The sequence below is a fragment of the Asterias amurensis genome, chromosome 6, assembly GCF_032118995.1.
Source record: "Asterias amurensis chromosome 6, ASM3211899v1".
Lineage (NCBI taxonomy): Eukaryota > Metazoa > Echinodermata > Asteroidea > Forcipulatida > Asteriidae > Asterias > Asterias amurensis.
Window position 1 is genome coordinate 10895314 of NC_092653.1, and position 23841 is coordinate 10919154.

General features: G+C 38.5%; 2 protein-coding genes across 22 annotated transcripts in view; both read right to left on the reverse strand.

The window, feature by feature from the left end:
* The window catches only part of LOC139938422 (mediator of RNA polymerase II transcription subunit 15-like), a 23465-nt gene extending 9653 nt beyond the window's left edge, over window positions 1–13812 (reverse strand). For 4 of the 16 annotated variants that reach the window (XM_071933937.1, XM_071933935.1, XM_071933932.1 and 1 more), the window contains exons 1-11: window positions 13649–13812; window positions 11664–11751; window positions 7149–7200; window positions 6815–6874; window positions 6296–6430; window positions 5379–5497; window positions 5060–5164; window positions 3909–3995; window positions 3480–3626; window positions 3059–3112; window positions 1356–1409 (exon numbers count right to left, since the gene is read on the reverse strand). In XM_071933937.1, coding sequence (XP_071790038.1) covers window positions 1356–1409; window positions 3059–3112; window positions 3480–3626; window positions 3909–3995; window positions 5060–5164; window positions 5379–5497; window positions 6296–6430; window positions 6815–6874; window positions 7149–7200; window positions 11664–11751; window positions 13649–13749 — 1002 coding nt within the window. In that variant the 5' untranslated portion in view covers window positions 13750–13812. Of the gene's footprint in view, window positions 1–1355; window positions 1410–3058; window positions 3113–3479; window positions 3627–3908; window positions 3996–5059; window positions 5165–5378; window positions 5498–6295; window positions 6431–6814; window positions 6875–7148; window positions 7201–7429; window positions 7641–11663; window positions 11752–13648 lie in introns of those variants that run through there. The other 12 variants (XM_071933941.1, XM_071933940.1, XM_071933938.1 and 9 more) reach the window with 6 other exon arrangements.
* A 1832-nt stretch (window positions 13813–15644) lies between these two features.
* Window positions 15645–23805, reverse strand: LOC139938600 (serine racemase-like). 6 transcript variants are annotated; one of them, XM_071934188.1, is made up of 8 exons: window positions 23761–23783; window positions 23515–23570; window positions 22301–22585; window positions 21138–21368; window positions 20425–20544; window positions 19385–19462; window positions 17909–18118; window positions 15645–17099 (listed from the first exon to the last, which is right to left on the reverse strand). In XM_071934188.1, exons 3-8 carry the CDS (start codon window positions 22472–22474, stop codon window positions 16923–16925), a joined length of 990 nt encoding a protein of 329 aa, XP_071790289.1. In that variant the 5' UTR covers window positions 22475–22585; window positions 23515–23570; window positions 23761–23783; the 3' UTR covers window positions 15645–16922. The 6 variants fall into 6 exon arrangements, with proteins under 6 accessions (XP_071790289.1, XP_071790286.1, XP_071790290.1 ...); XM_071934185.1 differs by lacking the exon at window positions 23515–23570 and having other exon boundaries at window positions 23761–23805; XM_071934189.1 differs by lacking the exon at window positions 23761–23783 and having other exon boundaries at window positions 22301–22580; window positions 23515–23751.
* Between the last annotated feature and the right edge of the window lie 36 nt (window positions 23806–23841).

The window sequence follows — 23841 nt, forward strand, 5'->3', positions numbered from 1 at the left end:
TGCATACACAAGGTAACTTTGCTTTTAGCAAGAAGAGGAAGCTGCCAACACAAACAAAAATTGTGCACTGTTTTTCAGTTTTTTTAGTGGCATTCTCATTGCATGAATTTTATTTGTTTTCTTCATATGAGTCTCAAATCTTACATCTTCTTTGAATGATAATGAACGATCAACCATTAAGAGTGTCAGGTTAGAGCAAGCAACCTTAGAGAAGAAAGAAACAGGTATATAAAGTATAGAAGGCAAGAGGCGGCAAGGTGATAGGGCAGCAAAGGTATTTCTTTTAAAGGAACATTACAGAATTGGTTTTGTTAGCAAACAGTTGCTGGCAGTGTAAGCACTTTATGTAATCCACCATTTACAAAAACTGAATAACCTGTAGAAGAATAGTGAAAAACCGAATACACATTTTGTGTGACATCGATGCGAAAACAAAATTGAATAAAACGCTCCTTGAGCGATAAACTCCAAACGCGAAATTAGATTATTTATTGTTCACCAAATAAGAAATTTCAGACTGATTATATGTCAAAGGGATGTTTTCTACTATTATCATCATTAGACCGTCTAAGTTTGATGTAAATCTGTGATCTTCACGATTTTTGTTTCTTACAAATTCTGTAACGTTCCTTTAAGTGAGATTTGCAGAGACGCCATGTAACTAACTCTCTCTATGAGCTGTGGCACTTCTGAGAAGAACCAAGGGTTAACACAAGAAGGACGTATTTCTTTCTAGAATTTGCAATGGGTATTATAAGACAAAAGTTCAGGTCAGGCATTTTTAACGGTCTCGCTGTGTTAATTTTATGTGTTAATCCCAAAAGTGTCCAGGGACCGATCGAGTCGTCCCAATTTTTTTTTAACTTGGGTTGGTAGGACCGATTAAATCAGTTCCCATTTATAAACTCACTCAAATTTGTTACAGCACACTGTGGAACCTAAAAATGACCTGTGTGAAAGTTCAAATCGTGACCAAAATAAAGGTTTGGAGAATCAGCTTTTAAAATGTGTATGCCTTGACTACAGTCATTGTGTCTAGAATTTGTATACGAAAATTATACTAATTTCAACTACTTAAAACTTTTAAAAGTGCATAGCACTGCATTTATAACTTAATACAGGACAATGCTAGGGCTAGAATAAAACTGCTGCTGGGTTTTGATGGGTCATAGGTCAAGAGTCAAGGATTCTTGTTTTTTGACCTCAAAGTTCTGTAAAAGGTCCAAGCAAATAAATTTGTCCCCAAAGAAGATTAAAAAATTTTTTTTTGTTAAACTCTACACACAGACTCCCTAATGACAACTGTGAATGGGTGAGTCCACTTTTATCAAAGGTGAATTTTCCCTGATACAGACCTGAGGGGACATCACAAAGGGTTGGCCAGCGCCATATGGGGACATTGGTGGCGCCTGCAGTAGAAAGTGAAAGAGTCCAGGAAAGAGATGGGTTAAGGGTTAGTAAAAAAAAGAACCAAACAGAAAAAGAACCAAATCACAGTGTTATTATGCATTAGATGAAAGTGCACAAATCATAGAGGAAAAAGTTAACAAGCAAAACCTGACAGGACACGGTTCCAATCCTGAAGTTATGAATTATTGTGATTCAGGAAAGTTACCATTTGAGTGATTGTGGAATCATTTTGAGCGCATTGCAATAACTCATGAAGTTGTTTTGATTTCAATGAAGGCATTCAACATGAAGAAAAAAACCTACTGAAGTTATAGAAGAAAATCGATCTGGAAGAAGGTTGTATTTGTTAAAAAAAAAATCATTAAAGGCACTGGACACCTTCGGTAAATGTGAAAGACCAGTATTCTCACTTGGTGTACATCCCAACATATGAATAAAATAACAAATCTGTGAAAATTTGGGCACAATTGGTCATCGAAGTTGCAAGAGAATAATGTAAGAAAAAACATCCTTGTTGCACAGTATTGGTGTATTCAGATGCCTAATAAAAGGCTTCAGGCCTGAAGTCTTTTATTGTTTGACCTCTTTCTTAAAAGAGATGCTTGATTTCGGGACCTCACATCTTATTCTGAGGTCTCGAAATCAAATTCGTGGAAAATTATATCTTTCTCAAAAACTACGGTACTCATCCAGAGGGAGCCGTTTCTCACAATGTTTTTTACTATCAACAGCTCTCCATTGCTCATTACCAAGTAGGTTTAGATGCTAACAATTACTTTGAGTAAGTACCAATAGGTGTCCAGTGCCTTTAAACTGATGTCATCAGTTGGTTTATCAATGCTTGCATTCTGTACAATGACAATGTTTTGCTTTCACACAAGTCTTTATTTGTTTGTTTCTATTTTGAATTTTTGTTTAGAATGGATTTCTATGCAAAATTAACATCAGGGGTGAGAGTCATTCTTAACTAAAAAGGTCTATAACTAGGCTCCAAATTTTACTTGGTCCACTGAAATGACAGCCATTTCCGTCTTTTGGTAAAAGATTTCAAGGCGCTTTTGGGAACAGTGTCTTCAGCACCAGAGAGGAAGATCAAAAAGCAGATTTTTTTCTACATTTGAAGAAAGTTATAGACCCCTGTTTTCACCAGGCAGATGTCAAAATGTCTGAATTCAGATAAAGGCCTGGAATTTCTCATATAAAATTTCTCTAACCATAAAAGTTTCCCAAACAAGCGGTTGCCAAAGAAAAAGAACGCTACATCGGTCAAATGAACCCCACTCTCTTCCCAATGTCAACAAAAATATATGATGAAGTTTATTAAGTAAGATTGTGCTGCAAGCATAAAAGAAAACAAACATGCACATGAGTAAAAAGAAAAAAAAAAATTTATATTGGAAGAAGAATTAATCATTAATGCAAGCAACAAATTAAATGAATGAACACAAATCATGCTTGACTTTGTCAGGCAATGATAAAGGAACAGCAATAGAGTATTGAGTTTTTAACTCAAGTACTTTTCTCCTGTACTCAACCTCGTTTTTACTCAAGTGTGACCTCACAGGAAGAATTCCCTATACTTAAATTGTTCTCAGGGGAAAAAAAATGTCTGGCACCTGTACTTCTTTTTGTTTGTTTGTGTACCAACCTGTGGAGACATCATGTAGGGGTAGCCACCATAAGGGGAAACTGGTGGCCGCTGCTGAAATGAAAAACAAATCAAATAATAAACAGCAAGGGCAACAGTCCTTGAGTGAATTTTAATCAATTTTGAGCTTGAACAAAGAACAAATTTACTGGATGGGGATTTGAAGCTACAACCTCTGGATTAACAGGCCACGCACTACCAAATGAGCCATCTCTTTGTGGCGGTCTTGATACTTTGTCAATACCTTTGTTCAGGGGTGCTTGTGCTAACTTTTATCATAATTTTGCCTAGAATAGATTATTAAATTATATATGAAAAAAAGATACAGGCTAAAAGTTCCAAAGTGCAGCAGATATAGGGAGAACATCTATTTGACTATCTCACAAGAGTGGTCAGTCAGAGATTCAAACGCAACCCTCACCTGCTGTGACGCCTGTTGCCGTTGCTGCATCTGCTGTTGCTGCTGCAGCTGCTGTTGTTGCTGGAGTTGCTGCTGCTGTAGCTGCTGCTGTTGCTGTTGGAATGGTTGGGGTGCTCCGGCCATACCCATAGCAATGGTCTGCTGCTGCTGATATTCATCATAAAGAAAATGAATTTAAAACAAAAATAATCAATGGTCACTGGGGAGGTCTTCAAATGTTTAATTTTGACTTTGACAAAGATTGCTAAGCGTGCAATCTCTAAGGATGTGATAGGCTGTTGAAAAAAAACCTGAACAGTAAGCGCAAAGAGTGAAAGCTTGTTTTCCAACATATATCTTTGGTTTTAGATGCCAGACTCAGAGCTGTGACGTTGCAATAGAAAGGTCTAAAAGGCGTATGCATTCACTTAAGATAATCATGTCTGATACCTTGAACCCTTGCTGTCCTCTTGCATGCTGCCCAGCACCAGGACCCTGTTGCTGTTGTATCTGTTGTTGTATATGCTGTGGCTGAATCTATAAATAGAGTATGGAGGAACATGTTAAAGGGAAACATTACCTTCAGATTGGGTGCGTTGGGCTATAAAAGTGTTTGTATAGAAATGAATACAGTTGGAAATTTGTTTTTAAAGTAGAAATTTGTTTTTTGTATACAGTGCTAACACACATCGGTGTATGGGTAAAAAAAACAAAATTAATATTCTTTATCCCCGATGCAAATTTAACATCTATTATATCGTTGCGGTACCCGCTGCCAAAACATAGGATTCGAACTGCCTCTAGCTGCCGGGCAACCTCGGTAGTCTAGTTGGTAAGACACTGCTCTAGAATTGCAAGGGTCGTGGGTTCGAATCCCACTCGAGTAACATGCCTGTGATATTTTTTCACAGGACTCGGGAAGTACTGAGTATACAGTGCTAACACACATCGGTGTATGGGTAAAAAAAACAAAATTAATATTAGAATGACAATGATTAGCACACAAATCACTCCAAACTGTGTGGTTTCCCTTTTTCAATCCAATAATATACCTTTAAAGGCACTGGATACCTTTGGTAGTTGTCAAAGACCATACAAGACCACATCTGTGAAAATTTTGAATCAATTGGTCATCAAAGTTTTAAGAGAAAAAAACACATGTACCCTTGTTGCACAAACTTGTGTGCTTCCAGCCGTCAATTTCACCAAACTCTTCCTATACTTAAGATTAATCTTAGGACCTAGGACGGGTCCCAACCCTGCACTGTAGCATGCAGACCTTAAGATTTATCCTAAGTTAGGACGAGTTACTCGTCCTAACTCGAGATAGGATCAATCCTAGCGTTTCGTGAAATCGGCTGCAGGTTCCTAAAAAAAGGCATTATCTGAGTGAGAAAAAAAACAATGTTACTTCAGAGGGAGCTGTTTCTCACAATGTTTTATATTATTAGCAGCTCTCCATTGCTGTTACCAAGTAAGATGTTATGCTAACAATTATTTTGAGTAATAACTCATAGTTCCCCAGTGGCCTTTACATAGGCACACATGTACACCCCAATCCCCCACCCCCTCCCAACACAAAACAGAAAGACCGAGCTTACTTTGAATGGTAGTTGTCCACGGATCATTTGTCCCTGTTGGGTTTGCTGCATTGCACCCATCGGTTGTGTCATCATTGACCCACCAGCTTGACCAGGGTTCATACCCTAGTGGTAAAACAAAATATATCATTCGTTTCATTCATGATATGTATAGCCACTCCCCGGTTCATTGGTTCGTACTTTTTGTACGATACAAAACACAAACATCCACAGATTTACATTTAACTTACACGGTGTAAAGATAACAATGGTAGAAAAGCTTTCACAGAGTGGGTCACATATGGATTCAACATGGTTAGAAGTATTTAATGGGGTTCACCTGCTGGGGTGTGCCAGGCATGAAGCTGGCCGGTGACTGAGGAGATGACGTCGCTCCTGATAACTGCTTCTGAAGCTGCAACTGAATCTGTTTCTGCCGTTGCTGCATCGTCAACTGACCTGATGAGAAAACAACAGAAATGGAAAGAAAAGGAAACCGTTATTTACATGTATTCATTTGGCATGTTTGGTGCTCAACATGTGGCATGCTGTACCCATTCCCTCCTATTGTGCTCTGAGAATCTTAGGAAATCTTGTAGAGGATATTGATTTTTTTTTTTTTTTATCTATTAGTTTATTAATTTATTTATTTATTATTATTATTCTTTTTTTGTTTGGGGGGGGGGGGGGGAAGGGGACACGACACACCCTCTGCCATATATTGGGCATGTAACAAGTATTCACTATACTACCATATAATACTAAACAAATAACGAGGACGTCTTTGTGTTCTCGGGTCCACACTTTGCATGCAATGCTTGCCACCCATGCACAATTTTCACCCAATGATAGATTTCTCTTATGACCTCAATGAGGGCGCTGTCTGATCTTGTGACATCATATTACAAGGAGCAAGTACGAGTGTGCACCATAACTAAAGCCTAGGGAACCAGCCTCGAGACCATGGTTCCTTCTGTTGTCCCATATGTAAAGCCCAGAAGGGAACCAGTGACACTATAGCGAAAAGGCGGACGTCTAGATGGAGTGTTGCATACTGTGGTACCGGAGTCGTTCGAGTGAGTGCGTCACTGTGTATATACATTGCTTGTCAGTGGTCAACCATGGGCCGACTAAATGTGGGCACTCCAACTTGCTCAAGAGGTCTAGCGGCTGCTTCCCCATCATTAGTTTTATCTGACTGTATCGCTGCATGCCTACCAGGTAAACCTGCATGCCTACCAGCTACAGCAACCTTACCAGAAATGTTGTGCTGTTGCCTGCCACCCATCATCTGTCCCATCTGCTGTGGACCTGGGGGTGGCGTGCCCTGCTGACCTGACCTTGACCCCGTCATTGATATGGAGGTCAAACCCTGTAGAGCTGCCATTGGATCTGAAAAAGGTAAAAGAAAACAACATAGAGCAATAATAATAATTATATAGAACACTTAGTATAGCGCTGTTTTCTGCCTGGCATGTTTAGGCAAATACTGGCGCTATACTTAGTTTTCTATATTACTATTATTAAGAAGGCGCTCATAAAGCTTGAGGAGGAAGACAAATTCTACAATATACATGTAGTAGATGGAGAAAAAAAAAACAGGCATCCCACCAGAGTAATATGCATGTGATTTTTCACAGGACTCATAAAAGTACCGAGTATACAGTAATATGCCTGCTTTTCCCTGCAGGACTCAGGAAAGCACGAAGCTTATCACACATTGGTGTTGTAGGCTAAAAAGGCGTTATACTGGTATGATTAGGCAGCTTGTCTTACCCTGCACGCCACCTCCTATTTGTTGTTGCATTTTGCCGGATCCTCCTTCCTTTCTGGCATCTACAAGAAAATGTAAAAACAGTTCAAACTTTGGACTGGTAGGTTATAAGGAGCTAGGCTAACAGGCATTAGACACTATTGGTAATCACTCAAAATAATTGTTGGCATAAAAACTAGTTGATAATTGTAACTTAAAAAAATTAAGACGATCAGAGCATACTGATTGAAACGTTGAGTTGAAACCAATGGTTCTTTTCAGCTCCACCCCAAACTCATTTAGAGATCATCATTACAAGGTGTTACCGCAAACCTTTCTATACAAATTGTTACTTACTTGTATCACGCATGTGGATCATCAATCGAGCAACCAGCGCTAGATACTCATCCTAGAGTAAAATAATAAAAAATAATGTAAAAAAATTAAAGTTCTACGCTATTACAACCCCCCCCCCCCCCCCCACACTCATCAAAACAAAGTCTCAGAATTTCATGAACTCTTTTAATACCCACTGTATACTTAAAGTCACGTTAAAGCACGAACGATGATCACAAACGAAAACAGAACAATGATATCAATTTGTCTTAATAAAAAACCAAGACTGCCAGACATCTTACCTTCTCAAAAATATTCCAGAATAAAATTTAAAGTACTACGCTATTACCAACCCCCACACTCAAAACAAATAAAGTCTCAGAATTTCATGAACCCTTTTAATACGCATTGTATATTTGATGTAAGGTTACAGCTAGAGCGATGATCACCAACTAAAACAGTGATATTGTCTTAATCAAATCCACGACTGCCAGACATCTTTGCCCTCTCAAATAAATTCCATGTACGTGTACAATAATTTCCGCTAGTGTATCTTTACATACGTACGCTGTGCAGTAAGGCACTAAACATAATATGAGAACAACTAAAAATACAAGCAGGAAGTACTGCCTCTTCCTGAACCAAGTTCAGTAAAATATCATGAGGTCTTCATGGTATTAAAGGAACAGTTTAGGCAAATGTAAAATGTAATACTGGTAACCCTATTCCGGTAAAAAAAAAGGGAGTTCAAGACAAAGCATTTTTAGAAGAGCATAGGCCCTAGTATTTGGTAAAAGAGTGTACAAATTTGCTGGAGACTTAAAAAATAGGTGTCGCATTGTTCACTTATTACAATACATAAATATATTATTAGGTAATTGTACATTATGTGTTTATTATGACAGATAAAACAGGGAGCCCAAATTTAAAAAACAGGGTGTCCAAAAGGCAGATAAAGATTTGACATTTTCTGTGCTGGAATTAATGGCACTTCCATCCATTAGAAAATCAAAAGTGGTAAATTGTTTAAGGTCGAGACCTGGGCAACAATGGACATGGCCTGTGTGTGGTTCCAAGCCCGATAACCAACCGTTCTCTTCAGAACAACAACTCATTATTAAAGGGTCTATGTAACTTTTGTAAGACAAAAAACACAATGTCCACAGATTTACACTAAACTTACACAGTTTGAAGATAATGATAGTAGAAAGCTTCCCTGAAAATATTACGTGCTGAGGTGCTGTAGTTTTTGGGAAATGAGTCAAACAATGTCAGGAAAATAATTTTTGTCTCATGAGACGAAAATTATTTTAGTCATTTACTAATGTATTTTCATGGCATTGTTTTACTCATTTCTCAAAAACTACCGCACCTCAGTAAGTAATATTTGAAGGGAAGCTTTCCACTATCATTATCTTCAAACCCTGTAAGTTTAATGTAAATCTATGGACATTTTGAAAAGGTACCCAAATCCTTTAAAAAGATTATGGTCTCAAACTCAGCACCTTCTGAAGCCCAAGGACAAAACACAAAAAAGGGAAAATAAAAAGTACTCCGCATGGAATTTCTAAAGACCAGCGGTGCTCCACAAGAAATGTTGTGTACAAAGTGTACGGGAAAATCTTAAGTACAGGGACAATGGAAAGAACAAAAGATGTCGCCACAGAGATGCATATTTGAGAATGTGTGTATATGTTTGCTTGTAATTATTTCTTCATTTGGTAGTTAGACCACGTCTTTCAAGAAAATATGAAATAATAATAATAATAATACTGACAAAATCCATGGCAGTTTTCCTCAACTTGACTTGAAGCAATTACTAAAATATAGGGCCTACTGTGCAGGAATTTTGGTCAAATTGCAGTTCTAAAATACGAACACCCCATGTAGTCCAGTTAAAATCGTATACATTGTGTGCTGTGTACTACATTAAGCCAGGTTCATACTTTATGCGAAACACAAAAGAAAAGTGGACTTCTTCACGTCCCAATTTAGAAAACAGCTTGAACCTGATGGTTTCCGTTGTGTTATACATTTAATACATTTGCTTTCCCGTGAAGAATGAACAGGGCTTTACTCAGAAGTGTGTGAACATTTCAGTGTCACATCTTCCCTTTAAAGGTTTCATGACGGAAAAATTAACTTTCACAACAGAGAATGTCAACTCTTGTATGTATAGTAGAAAACTGTATCGTACATCCTCTTTTAACAATTGTACACTGAACAGTGACAGATCACACAATACATGAATGGCATTGTTATTATTGCAACTACTGTGTACGGTGTAAAGTTGACATTGGTTGTAATGCGATGACTTCATTACAAGAGAGATTTATAAATGTAAGTGAAAAATTTCAGTTTGGTTGCCGGGAGATTTATCAGCAGATTATGAATTGTTTCAAGAGGCAGAGTACATATCACATGTATTATATCACACGCTTGTTGTATGTATGTACATGTATGGTGTAGGCTATAAGGCTTGGTTTAAAATACATAGGAAGTTGAATTAAGGCATAAAACATTAATCAACAAATTTGAAGAATTATTTTTTTTGGTGGCAAGTAGAAATTTTTATTTGCCTCCAGGAGGGTTTAATCACAAAGACAGTTAAGATTCCCTCATGAAAACCGGGCCTGTCGTGTTCCAGATCCCCCATAATAACTTGAACTTTGCTCGATTGAAGGGGCTCTTCATTTGGGCAAAATGTAGTATGGGTGCGTTCGTTTAGCTTCCCTGGGTCGACCCCGGTCTGCCCCGGTACGTTTGAATATCTTTGACGGGGCTCAGCCAGGTCAGCCCCCAGTGCCCTGCTTGTGGAGTGGGTCACTTTGGGGTGACCTGTGGTGCATGCCGTCACCACGAGAGGGCGAGTGTGATCGTTCGATTAGCTCTTGTCAGGGGTTCACCCGAGTGAGCACCGCGGGGTCGACCCAGGGAAGCTAAACGAACGCACCCATTGTGTGTAAGTTGTATTGGAACCTTGCAGAGGGCACCACAGCAAAGAATATATTGTCATAATTGTAGGGCATCACAACAATTGCTGTGGGTGCGGAAGGCCTGCAACAAGTGGCACACTTTTTGTGTAACCCTCCTCTACACTGGTACTCCTATACACTGGTACCACAGCAGGCCTGATACTTCACGGAGGCAACGAAGGATTGCCTCCGTGTCCCCTGGACATTGCCTTGGTGCCCTTGAAATGCTCCAGTACAAATTCGCAATTTCATCATAAAGGGTGCCTGATACCAAGAAGAAAATGCCTCGTGCCCTTGCCCTTTCAAAAACGAAGCATACAGCCCTGCCACAGAGTGCAAGAGACTGCGACACAGAACTTAGAGGCTAGCATTTTTTTTGCGTCATGGGTATCTTCTGTTTGTATGGCTGGTGGTGGAAAATTCATGGTTTGGGTGCTTTGGATTTAACTTCCATAGTGCAGTCTCCGTGCTATTATGTGGAATGGGCCAGCTTAAATATAGCCTTGCTCAAGGCAGTCGCATTATTCACTCCAAAAAGACGACTTTGTAAACCCACCCGTATACTGTGTGTGTGTAATCACACCGTATGACCCAACCGTATACACTGTCACATCGCTCAACACTGTCGTATGACTACTGTGCACAAGTCATCCGCAGTCAAACCACTTATCTGCATGCGGAGGCCGTAGGCTGACAGCTTTGTCGGGTCTGTAACTTCACGACCTTTGGACCCTATCATGCTTGCTGAGCGTCCGTGGTGGTGCGACTTCCGCCAACACGACTTACGCCACTGACCAATGGGGTCTCGTCTTTCGCAGGCATTTTGGTAATGAGTTGACGGCGGGAACTCTTCTTTCGAGCTTATAGTTATAAGTCAGTGGCTTCAACACTCCCTACAAGGCTGTCGGCCTACGGCCTCCGCAAGCGGCTAGTGTACGGGGGGAATCATGTTGTGCGATGTGGTTGCACACATTACGCACAGTGTATACGGGTGGTTTTTTATAGCGGCGGTCTTTTTTCGGAGTGAATAATTCGACTGCCTTGAGCAAGGCTAGCTGAAATAACAACTCAACTTTTAACTCCTTTATATATCCCAGTTTTATTGTCTAATATATCTCTTGGTGTTTCTACTTTCACACTTTTTGAACCAAAAGCTGTATCAATAGACCTTATGCACATGATGTCATTTGAGTAGGGCGCCCTCACTTAGAGGTCAAAAGAAGGTTGATCATTGGCCAATCCAGTGTGCAGCGCCTATAAATCTGTGCGTTGTGATTGTTATGTCATTGTTTTACCTCTAAGATGGTGGCTTGATGACATCAATGCAAGGTCTAGGGCCTATATCATTTAAAAGCATAGCTTATGCTTTTTTCAAATGAACATTTTTTTTAAATGACCTGCCGACAAACGACTCATTTTGCTTGATGGCAACAATTGTACTATTTATACACTTCTGGCTCAAAAAAAACAAACATCTAGTGCAAATTGTGGAAATAAAACAGAAACTGAATACCTTTTGTGGGAACAAACTGTTTAATATAAACCACAGTATCTCACTCACCCTGTTCTTAGCTTTCTGGAACACATGATTCTCCATCTCAATGCTGGACTTGGCAGTTGGATTGCCGGCTTTATGAACCTCATCCTCACTGGGAAAAAAACCACACAAACTCACTCATTAAACTCAAATGTCAGGCTCTGACAGATGTGACCGGCCTTCATTATTTTCTTTCATGTGGACATTTTGACATCGATTATATTTCACGGTAATTAAAAACAACTTGCAGAGATCAGAATAAAAGCTCCTCACTAACTTTGTAAAAGAAAGTGTCCAGTTATTGTTATTATTGCTGAAATGTTCGTCACTTTGACATGATTTTTTCTCTTGGACTCTGTTTTTGACTGGTCCTACGGAGAATGGCATGCATTGGGGGCCCATTTAACAAAAGCGTTTCCTCCGTAAATTACTACGATTGCTGTTTAAAAAAACTCTCCTAAAAAACAAAAAAAAAGGGAATGTTTTTCGATGAAAAAACCCAAATTCCCAACTTTGGTTTGATAAAAAAAAAACGAAGGTTGGTTTCAATGTTTCAGCAACCATACCTAATTCATACGCGTATGACTAGTTGCGATAACGTAACCCTCCTGCCGACGGCGGAGCCGTAGGGTTACGAGTCGCTTCAATCGAAAAACGGCGAAATGGTCAAACACGTACAATTTCAACAGCTAGTCAACAGATTTGCTAAATTTTTTCCCCTTTCGAAAATCATGACTTAAATTCTAAGAACACGACCTTAATCCTCAATATCTAATGAATAACATTCAACACACTATTGAGAAAGTATTTTGAACTAAAGTACAAAAACTTACCAGATCCCGGAGCGAAACAGTCCCAGGTTCTATTTTGAACCTGTCGCTTCGCCATTTTGTGACTTCCCGATGTTCATTGCTGTTAGACTAAACCATTCTGTAAAAGGCGTGTTATAAGGCAGCGCGGCAGTGCGTGTGCGCTGTCCGTTTACTATGCCCGCTGTTCACTCACTTAAAGCACTGCCGCACTGCAGCACCCCTTGTAACACCCCTTTTACAGAATGGTTAAGTCAAACTCGGCTGCGGCTCGGTCGGCTGGTACCTGCGGTTGGGTTCAGCGCTTGGGGCTGCGCATGGTAACCAGCGACAGGTTCAAAAATAGAACCTGGGAAATTTGTGACTGTTTCGCTCCAGGAATCTGGTAAGTTTTTGTCTTTTTTTTTCAAAATATTTTCTCAATTGTGTTTTTGAATCTTATTCATTAGACATTGAGGATTACATTCGTGTTCATAGAATTTGTGTCATTATTTTTTAAAGTGGTAAAAAAAGGAGCAAATCTGTTGACTAAAACATTTCGCAGTTTTTCGATTGAAGCGACTAGTAACCCTCCGGCTCCGCCGTCGGCAGGAGGGTTACGTTATCGCAACTAGCGTATGACGTGACTTGGGTACGAAGCAAGTGGCTTGGATCTGAAGTGACTTGGGTACGAAGTGATTTGGGTGCGAAGTGACAGACATTCACTCAGACAACTCAACTGGTCAGACAACTCTACTAGCTGTCACTGACACATCAGTGAGACAATTTGACCAAAATAGTTCTAGGAGTAGCATAGGGAGACCTTGATCTAGTAAATTTCTGGTTTGGTTCTAACTTTTATTATATTAAATTAATATCATAATAACAATAAAATGTAAATTAAAACAATCTTTAGGCCTATTTTTTTATTTGTTTTCATTTTTCAAATTGAATTTAATAAATGTATGAATTTGATACAGTCTGCAGTCTGACTCTGATGAGTGAGAACGTTATCAACACACGAGGTCATTAATGTATTTCTATCTTGATGTTGAAGTTCAATTCTCTGATCCATTTTTCAATTTTGAGTAATCTTGAGAAGTTATATGAGAGGAGTGAATGATGAGATCGTGTAGGTAGAGAAGAACAATCTGTGGCTGTGTGCAATTAACTACGAAATACCAGACACAGCGCGACAGACACAACAAAAATTTTACTTACATCTGAGCGACGACTTTGTTTCTAAATGCCTGTGTTTTCCACTCGTCCTCAATGCCAGGATACACACCTCCCATTCCTGGCCCAGGAATCATATTTGTCATCTTGTGAGGGGGAAAAACAGTCTTACAAAATAGAAAATATCAGCTATTGACGCTTGCTTTCATGCTTTCTGCATTCTAAATCAACAACGAGGCTGGCTCTGTTTTGTTCGCCTTAATCAATTGTAAGAGGAGAAGTCTGGGATTCGAACAATTGGTGCTCTTTTCCAATGTGGGCGGATCGCAACTCTCATGAAAAGGGGGCGGTATGTCTTGCAGACTGTGGTATGGAGGGAGGAAGGGTTTATAGGAACTACACAGCTCAGGGGAGGGTATCAGAAATGGAGCTGGAAATGCCCCATATTATTTACTTTTCACATTCCTTTTTAGGGCAAAGTAGGCCTATATTAATGTATTAACCTGTCTTGCACACTGCAGAAGGGAGGAAGGGTTTATAGGAAAACTACACAGCTCAGGGGAGGGTATCAGAAATGGAGCTGGAAATGCCCCATATTATTTACTTTTCACATTCCTTTTTAGGGCAAAGTAGGCCTATATTAATGTATTAACCTGTCTTGCACACTGCAGAAGGGAGGAAGGGTTTATAGGAAAACTACACAGTTCAGGGCAAGAAGGGTATCAGAAATGGAGCTGGAAATTTCCAATATTATTTACTTTTCACATTTCTTTTTAGGGCAAAGTAGGCCTATATTAATGTATTAACCTGTCTTGCACACTGCGACAAAGAGGAAGGGTTTATAGGAAAACTACACAGCTTGGGGAAAGAAGGGGTGTTCAGATATGGAGCTGGAAAAATGTCCCATACTTTTCACATTTCTTTTAAAGGCAAAGTAGAGGCCTTAACCTCTGGGACCTGGGCCTAATTTCATAGAACTGCTAAGCACACAAATTTGCTTAGCATGTAATGTCTTCCCAATGATAAAAAAAACAGGATTCTCAGAGGTTAGTATATTTGTGTAGTAACCTCCAGGACCTGTTTCTTGACATTTGGATTTATATAGGAGTTTGAAAACAAATGTTTATTAGTCAGTGAAGGTTTTTTTTAACTACAAGGTCTCAGAGGTTAGTATATGTCTCAGAGGTTAGTATATTAATGTACTAACCTCCTGAGACCTGTTTCTTGACATTGAGATTTAAAGGCAGTGGACACTATTGGTAATTGTCAAAGACTAGCCTTCACAGTTTGTGTATCTCAACATATGCATAAAATAACTAACCTGTGAAAATTTGAGCTCAATCGGTCATCAAAGTTGCGAGATAATAATGAAAGAAGAAAACACCCTAGTCACACGAAGTTGTGTGCGTTTAGATGGTTGATTTCGAGACCTCAAGTTCTAAACTTAAGGTCTCGAAATCAAATTCGTGGAAAATTACTTCTATCTCGAAAACTACTCCACTTCAGAGGGAGCCGTTTCTCACAATGTTTTAGACTGCCAACCTCTCCCCATTACTCTTTACCAAGTGAGGTTTAATGCTAATAATTATTTTGAGTAATTACCAATTAGTGTCCACTGCCTTTAAATAGGAATTTGAAAACAGAACTTAGGCATGAATTTCTCTCTAGATTGGGTCGATTTCACAAAGAGTTAGGACCTACTAGGAGATATACAAAACGTATGGCTCATCCTAAGTTAGGACTAGTATCTTGTCCTAACTCAAGATAAGACTAGTCTTACCTCTTTGTGAAACCCACCCCTGCAGGTGTCAGTATTATTTATGTAGGCCGACTAATTTCCAGGACCTGTTTCTTGATGGGAATGGATATACATAGGAATTTTAAAACAGGGCATGAACAGGGTTTGTTTAATTACAAGGTCTCAGAGGTTAGCATATTAATGTACTAACCTCCAAGACCTATTCCTTGACATGGCTGCTGTACCGGTACTTTTCAGAGCCATTATAAAACACACCATTGAAGTACATTTTAAGTGAAAAAATAAAGTTTACTAGTGATCATTGTTTATTCCAGACCATACAAAGAATAGTTTACAATTTAAGTTCACAAATAGGGCCTATAATAAATGGAGAATAAACATGTGTCTATGATAAAAATATATAGTGTTATAATGTAAAATCCGAGTTAAAAAATTACTCTAAGCCTCGGCTGTGAATTAAAAAGAAAAATATAAATTCTTTCATGTCATATTTAACATATTCTCTCATTCAGCTGCGAATCAATTACCAATACAGTCAATTTTCTCAACCCTACATACTCAAAAAATATATTTATTTACAAATAACATTCATTTATCTCATACAAGTCCAATTTAAATGCTTTAAAAATATACCAAATGCTTGTCCCGCCCAAAATATTGAGTTGTAATATAAGTGAATACTAAGTGCTGAAGAATTAACTGCACAAACTTTTTGTGCACCTTTAAATGCAGGCTAGTGAATGATTCCTCTTGTAAACTTGTAGCAAATACTACAAAAAATGTGTCAGTTGCCACTCAAAGATCCTCACTTCAGTATTCAGAAGAAAAACACCCTTTGTTGCACAAGCTTTTCAGACGCAGTGCATTCGAGACCTAAACTGAGGTCTCGAATTCAATTCAAATATTTTAGTGAGAAATTACTTCCTTCTCAAAAACAACGTTACTTCATCAGAGGGAGCCGTTTCTCACAGTGTTTTATACTATCATTAGCTCTCCATTGCTCATTACCAAGTAAGTTTTTATCATAACAAACATGCTAAATTCCTTTTTTCATAGTACCAATAATAATTGTGAAAGATTATAGAAAGCTGAAAAAAAGGGCACATGATGAACTGAAGCTCTTTCCAAATGTATTGTTGGATTGCGAAATATGCTCGGTGTAGTGTTATGCAGATTCCCCAAGAGCGCATTGCGGATCATGAGGTCACCAAAGTAGACTTGTGTTATATGAAACACCTGTGTTCATCGTCTCTTCATTTGTCCCTCATAGTTATTGTATTCCATTTCAGCAAACAAATGTTTTACCATACCTGAAATTGTCATAATAATACTGAATCCATGGGCCGGGGGGAGTGGTCTTAAGAATTCATACTTTTTCCCAACTTTTAGGTGTAGAAAAATCAGAACTTCTTAAGAGATCATACTTTTTGAGAAATCATCAATAAGACACATAACTGCTGGTGTGGAATCCATGACCCCCCCCCCCCCCTTACTCAAGCTATAGCTTGCCGAGTTAGTAATGTCATAAATTCAAAAAACCAATAGGTTGAGTATGTTAACCTAGATCCAGGTTTTAACTGCGTCAATGTCATAATTTCCTCCACACAGAATGACTCCAACATTCTTCAAATCGCCATACTTGGATTTAAAATTCTCAGACATTACGGCAGCCACACCTACTCCCGCTGAAGGCTCGATGCACAGCTTCATGTTCTTCCAGACGAGCCTTGTACCTTCCTGGGAAATGAAAGGAGGGAACATACATCAAGAAATTAGAAATTATTTAAACTTATCTTGTTTTTTTTAATGGTAGGGTCATAGATTGGTTTTGGTCAACGTATTATGCTGATTTATAAACAGAATTATAAAGAAACATATCATAAAAGTCACATTTGAAAGTTTCAGTTCAATACAGTGTTCCCAGCAAAAAATGGTGACAGTATTTTCACGAAAAAATTGATTCCATCCAGATTTGCGAGGTGACAGCGGGCAACAACTGCTTCTCTGGCCCCAGCATACCCCAACAATAACCAACCCTTGATATCTAAATTGCTGAATAAATATTAAGGGAATCCTTTTTTCAAAAAAGTTTGTACTTTCAACAGCTGCAGTGCTTTTACCCCCAACTAAGTTTTTGTGGTCATGATTTATGGAGTAAATACCAATCTATGACTCTCACTTCAAGAAACATTGGGTCATCATGTTGGGAAATATTATTTTTTAGGCATTGCATGGTGAGGTGTCATCAACAAAGTGAAAGTTCAGACTGTCCAAAAAATGTTTGCATATTTCAATGCTTGCCTGAAGACGAGCATACTGTTTGAAATGTCAAGACCACACTGGCTCTTGCTTCTCAGAGCCAACACTCCCTCAAACGAGATTTACACCAACATGGTTAACTACAATATAAGTTTCTTCCTATCTATCCACACCATGTAAAGCTTCAAACAATACTTGCAAAAGTTGTACATTGAATTTGTTTTTTAAGCATTGGAGAGTTATAATCAAACAACAATTTTGTTTTTGTTTTGTTTTATTCCAACAACCTTGATCTCATCCTCCGTCACTGTGATGACATCATCAACCAGATCTCTTATGATTGGCCAGGCTACGTTGCCGACGGATATGCGTAGACCGTCTGCGACTGTGCTGGGGAAATGACTTTGCCTGATGTGTTTCTTAGCCACAAACGACTGGTAGCAATCATTGGCTAGTTCAGGTTCGGCTGCAATTACTCTGATGCCCGGGCACAAGCTCTGTAAAAATCCAAACAAGTGCAAGAAACAGTTTTCGTGAATAATATTAATAATAATAACAAGTTCTTATTTATGATTTTGGGGTTGAACAAAGAATTGACAAGAGTGGGATTCGAACCAACGACCTCCGGATTAACGTGCCGGAGGTCGTTGGTTCGAATCCAACTCTAGTCAATTAATCCGGAGGTCGTTGGTTCAAATCCCACTCTAGTCAATTCTTTGTTCAACCCCAAAATCATTTCAAAATTTACCCAGTCAGTTTCCCTTGTGGTTTTTATTGATAAGTTCTTATTTAGCGCATTTTACAATAACCGTATCACTGTGTACTTTACATTAGTGCCCTGGTCATACATGTAGTACCAATAACATTCCTGTAAACTTTCTCGGCTCATTATGGAGTAAAAGAGACTTCAAAATCCAGGCTGGAGCAGGAGCCAAAGCCTAAGTCAAAGACTAACTAGTCATTTTCATTTGGGGGGGGGGGTAAACACTTATCTTTACACCCTACCAAAAGAAACCATTTGCAACAAGTGCAACATACTTGTTTTAGTCTATTGATACAGAACCATACTTTCTGATGTGACAATATTTAGGTAAAAGGTTAAAAGAGAGATGCTAATGTTCCCTAAACCCATGGACAAACATTTTGTTTGTTTGTTTGTTTTATTATTTCCAAATATCACAATAAATAATCATGAAACATACAAGAAATAAGAACAACGAGTGATAAGAGGAGGGCACCAGGAAAAAGCCTAGGCTTGTACAGAGCCTGGACCCTTTATAATGTAAATTAATAGGTTTTAGTTTATAACAATAACAATATTGATTATTGAAATTAAGGTACGGTGAAAGGTATAGTGCAAACAGCAAAAATAACACAATGATTGTTTGTAATTAAACTGTTTTGAAAAAATTTGTTTGCTATGCAGCCATAAATACATATTGAGAGTTGATAACAAAAAGGAAAATTAACAGAACATTATTTAGGAAATTACAAAACTTGATAATTTGGAATGGATAATCATGGTACGCGTGTAGTTACAGTATGGTACAACCAAGGTATCGTAACATGAACCTAGGACAAACGAAAACAAAGACACTGGACAGCAAGGACAGACAGTATACACAAAATCTTATCATCACATCTTGTGTTTAATTAAGTTGTTGTTAAAAAAACTATTAATTATGTTCATGTAGGCTCCTTCAACACTTTCAGAGTGGATACTTGCACATATTTTAAATAGATAATTATTTAAAGAACTATACCTTTGCTGCTACAAGAGCTCCAGCTAGCATCCCACCTCCACCCACAGGTACAACTATGGCATCAAGTTTGTTGTCTGTCTGAAAGATTGAATCAAAATGAGCCTTCAGGCTGGAAAAACACAGAGACAACAGATCATGACCATGACCTTTAATGCCCTGGTGTCGATTTCACAATGAGTTAGGACTATTCCTGGGAGCTATCAAAATCTTAAGGCTAGTCCTAAGTTAGGACGAGTTACTTGTCCTATTAACTCAAAATAAGACTAGTCTTAACTCTTTGTGGAAATCCACCCCTTGTCTTGGTGTTGGTGAAAAAGCTTCTCATAGACTTTATCAATTTCCACAGGAAGTGCCCTATAGCTGCCAAATGAGAATTCCATCAAAGATGAAATCCATTTTCTTTCAAGGCAAAGTTTTTTAATCTTGGTCGTGTTTTTGAGATATCACCAAAATTTGAAGTGGTTATGTCAGCGCAGGATAAAAGATCTGTACTTGGAATACACAATCTGAGAAATGTATCTGACAGAAACATTTCTCAGATTCAAATTTTGGGTGATAACCACAAATATATTGTTCCATCACCACATTACTTCAAAGTTAAATGATGGAAACAGAGAGCATCATTTCGGAGAGGTTTTAAGGCACTGGACACTATTGGTAATTACCAAAAATAATTGTTAGCATAAAAACTTACTTGATAACAAGCAATGGAGAGCTGTTGATAGTTTTAAACATTGTGAGAAATGGCTCCCTCTGAAGTAACGTATTTTTTGAGAAAGAAGTTATTTCTCACTAAAATATTTGAAATTGAAATCGAGATCTCAGCTGAGGTCACGAATTCAAGCATCTGAAAGCACACAATTTGTGCGACAAGGGTGTTTTTTTCTTCCATTGTTCTCTTGCAACTCCGACGACCACTTGAGTTTTATTTTTCACAGGTTTGTTATTCCATATGTTGAGATACACCAAGTGAGAAGACTGGTCTTTGACAAGTAACAAATGTGTCTAGTAACTTTAAGCTGTGTAGCCCTTTCCATTACCTGTTGCAAAAGCTCTGTACATATAGTTGCCTGCCCTGCCATGATGTCATGGTCCTGTGAGGTGGATATATACAAAGCACCCTTCTCTTTAACAACAGCATCCTTAGCATCGATTCGACCCTGAAACGTCGGAAACAGAGTTTACAACTAAAATCAGAATGTAAAGAAACTGCACAAACAAAACAATGAGATACCTGTAACAAATCAAAACAACTGTTGTGTTCATTTACAGATAGAATTTATCATTGTAAATTTGGTGTCTCATCAAACATTAGACAGCACCCATTCAACAGTGATCCACTGGCAATGTTCTATTTAAAGGCACTGGACACTATTGGTAATTGCTCAACTTAATTGGTAATGAGCAATGCAGAGCTGTTGATAGTATAACTACCATTGTGAGAAACGGCTCCCTCTGAAATTTTTGAAAAAAAGGTAATTTCAAATAGCGATACTCAAATATTAAAACATTTTTTATGCATCTGAAAGCATACTAATTTGTGCAACAAGGGTGTTATTTGCACTTTTGATGACCAATTATTTTATGCATATTTTGGGGTACAAGAAGCAATTAACTCCTGTATTCTGTTAAAGATTTAACACTTTTTGTTTTTAAAAGTAACTCAACGATGAGTTTTTGGAGGAGGGGAAGGCTGCGTAATTATTACTTCTCAACACATCAATTGTTGAGCCAGTGTTATCAAATTACTCACCTGTTCAGTAGATTGGCACAGTACAAGTTCTGCTCCGTAGTCCTTCACTGCGTCCTGCTTGCACTTTGGGGCCACATCTGGCATGACCACATATGCCTTGAAGCCGAGTATTTGAGCTGCTAAAGCGAGTCCCTGGGCAAAGTTTCCACTACTGTGGGTCGTAACACAGGGTAGGGATTTGCCTTTCGATTCTTCCTTGAGTTTAGATAAGAAGTTTACAGCTCCACGGAACTACAATAAAGAAGATACAATAAGCGAACCAAAAGGGTAATTGATATAAAGTTAAATTATTATTATTTTTCTATGGTTTATTAAAAACCTGCTCTTGAAACAAATGCTACATCAGTTTTCTTTTACGATGTAGTCATGAGAGTCATGACTCACCGACTCACTCTCATTTGGCCTTGACGTGAGTAGAGTTCTGCGTTGACTCTCTCCATTGCAAAAGGCCCTCTGATTTTCCTCCTTCTGCAAAATCAAACACTTTCGATCTCTTGCAGTGCTCAGTGTTGTCATTATGGTTTGATGTGGCTGCTGCCAAAGGAGCCTTGTACCTTACTGCGGTTCAACAGTTTCTTAGCAATTCAGCTTCTTAGCTGCTTGAATTTGGAAGAAAAGACTACACTCAAGACCCCAGGGCTGGTAGCTCAAAGAGATCACTGGACCAAAATTTTGTGTGCAAGATCAGTTTCTTAGCAATTCAGCTTCTTAGCTGCTTGAATTTTGAATAAAAAAAGACCACACTCAAGACCCCAGGGCTGGTAGCTCAAAGATATCACTGGACCAAAATTTTGTGTGCAAGACCAGCATTGAAATGAGAAGAAAACTTTCCTACACAGTTTAATCAATCAAACTTTTTGGATTTGAAAAAGCACTAAGATAAGATTGATCTCAGTTGTACCATGGGTATTAAAATGCTTTGCAACAATCATCAGATTTAAACTTATCAGACTAAAAGTCAACATTCGAACACAAACACAAGACCATCGGGCGTGTCCTGGCCCAATGCTAAAATCACTGCCTGCAGTCAAGTGTTAAATTTGAGCCCTGCATCCCATATTGAAATATTATCATACAAATCCATGCGTTTTGCAGAATCTCAAGCCCTCTGTAGTCAAAGTAGACTTTTTCAGCAGAACATTCACAGACACATAAATTTATACCTTGAATGACCCCGTCCGTTGAAACAGTTCACATTTGAAGAATAGATTTGTCCCCGCTTTGGCGTCCATTCGGCGTGATGTCATGACAGGGGTGAAGTTGGTGATTCCCTTGATACGCTGCTCTGCAGCTCTGATGTCATCGAGACAAAACGGCTGCTTCATCAATAAAACCATCCTTGTCTACGCACAAGTGTCAGCTTTTTGTGTGATTTAAAAGATGATATTTTCAACTTTTAAATGATTACTGCTGGAAGAAATCCTGAGCTTTTAAAGTTGACTACTTCCCTTTTAAAGAAAACAAGAATGGCACATTAATTATAATTGGCTTTTAAACAAAAATCAGGTGAGGTTTGTAACAGCACTACTCCTAGAACTCTCCTAGAACTATGAGGTTCGTTCGGCTGTCATCTCCGGAGACGATCGCCGAACGAACCTCATAGTTCAGGGGCCAATTTCATAAGGCTGCTTAAATTAAGCAGAAAATTTGCTTAAGCACGAAAATAGCATAATTATTTTGAACATGTTACTGGCCAAAATTTCATGCCATATACATTGCTTGTGACTGGTATTTAGCTGTTGTTTACTTAGCATAACAATTGAGTGGAGTCTTGGCCGGTAATCTGATTTTACTATAACTAACAAGGATATTTTCGCTTAAGCAAAATTTTGTGCTTAAGTAAGCAGCTCTATGAAATTGGGCCCTAGTACTAGTAGTAGGAGTATGACAGCACCGCACCCACCAATGTATAAATCTCTTTTTTTGAGTAGTAGTAGCGCATGGTTTTCTTCATAAAAATAGAGACGATAGCCTGATTGCGGAACAAAACTCATCATATAGTTCTTCAAGTTAGAGGAGTATCAATGTATCTAGCTTAATGCAAAATTAATGTTTTGAAACGGATTCAGAATCAGACCAAACAAAGCCCGGCCCAAAGCTATTTTTTAGCAAAATAAAAATTGCCTTGCCCTCTCATTGTCATTGAATTTCAATTTCAAGTCCTGGAAAAATATGATTATGAGCTGAAAATATTTAATTTTAAACAAACTTTAAAAATAAGAATTTTGCAAAACTAAATTTTTGAAGTTATGTGAATAGGTAGAACTAGAAGGGCCAAAAAAAGCCAGCGCCAAGAGTCCACCTTCTGATTCTTCCGACACTCCATACACATGCTGACATGACAAACACAACAAGTACACGCCCACACCGTACCCACCCGGCTCAACTGCATTTCTGGACGACAAGTGTAACTGTCTGAGCGCCCTCAGGAGTCTGGAACAGAAAAAGGAATTCTGTAAGAACATCCACCAGTTAAATTTCCCGCATTTATGCCTCGCTCTTTCTTTTGGCCATTGAATTTTTTCTCCGTAGATTAGCACATTTGTTTGTGCACCCAATTTACTGTGTTTTTTTTATCAAAATGTCAAAAGTAAAACGAACAATTTCAATGTTATAAACTGACCTTTGATTTTGAATGTCGAGTACTTCCAAACAAAGTCCAGTGACGTTGTTTGACGTCTCCATCTAATTTTGTGCAAGTTGT

What these genes read in the sequence shown, in the direction of transcription:
- LOC139938600 (XM_071934185.1), bottom strand. Translation starts at nt 22,474, where the DNA reads ATGGTTTTATTGATGAAGCAGCCGTTTTGTCTCGATGACATCAGAGCT. An exon ending in TGTGCCAATCTACTGAACAG is followed by an intron (nt 20,545 to 21,137) that starts GTGAGTAATTTG and finishes CCGACGTTTCAG; the next exon opens with GGTCGAATCGATGCTAAGGA. An exon ending in TGACGGAGGATGAGATCAAG is followed by an intron (nt 17,100 to 17,908) that starts GTTGTTGGAATA and finishes TTCATTTCCCAG; the next exon opens with GAAGGTACAAGGCTCGTCTG.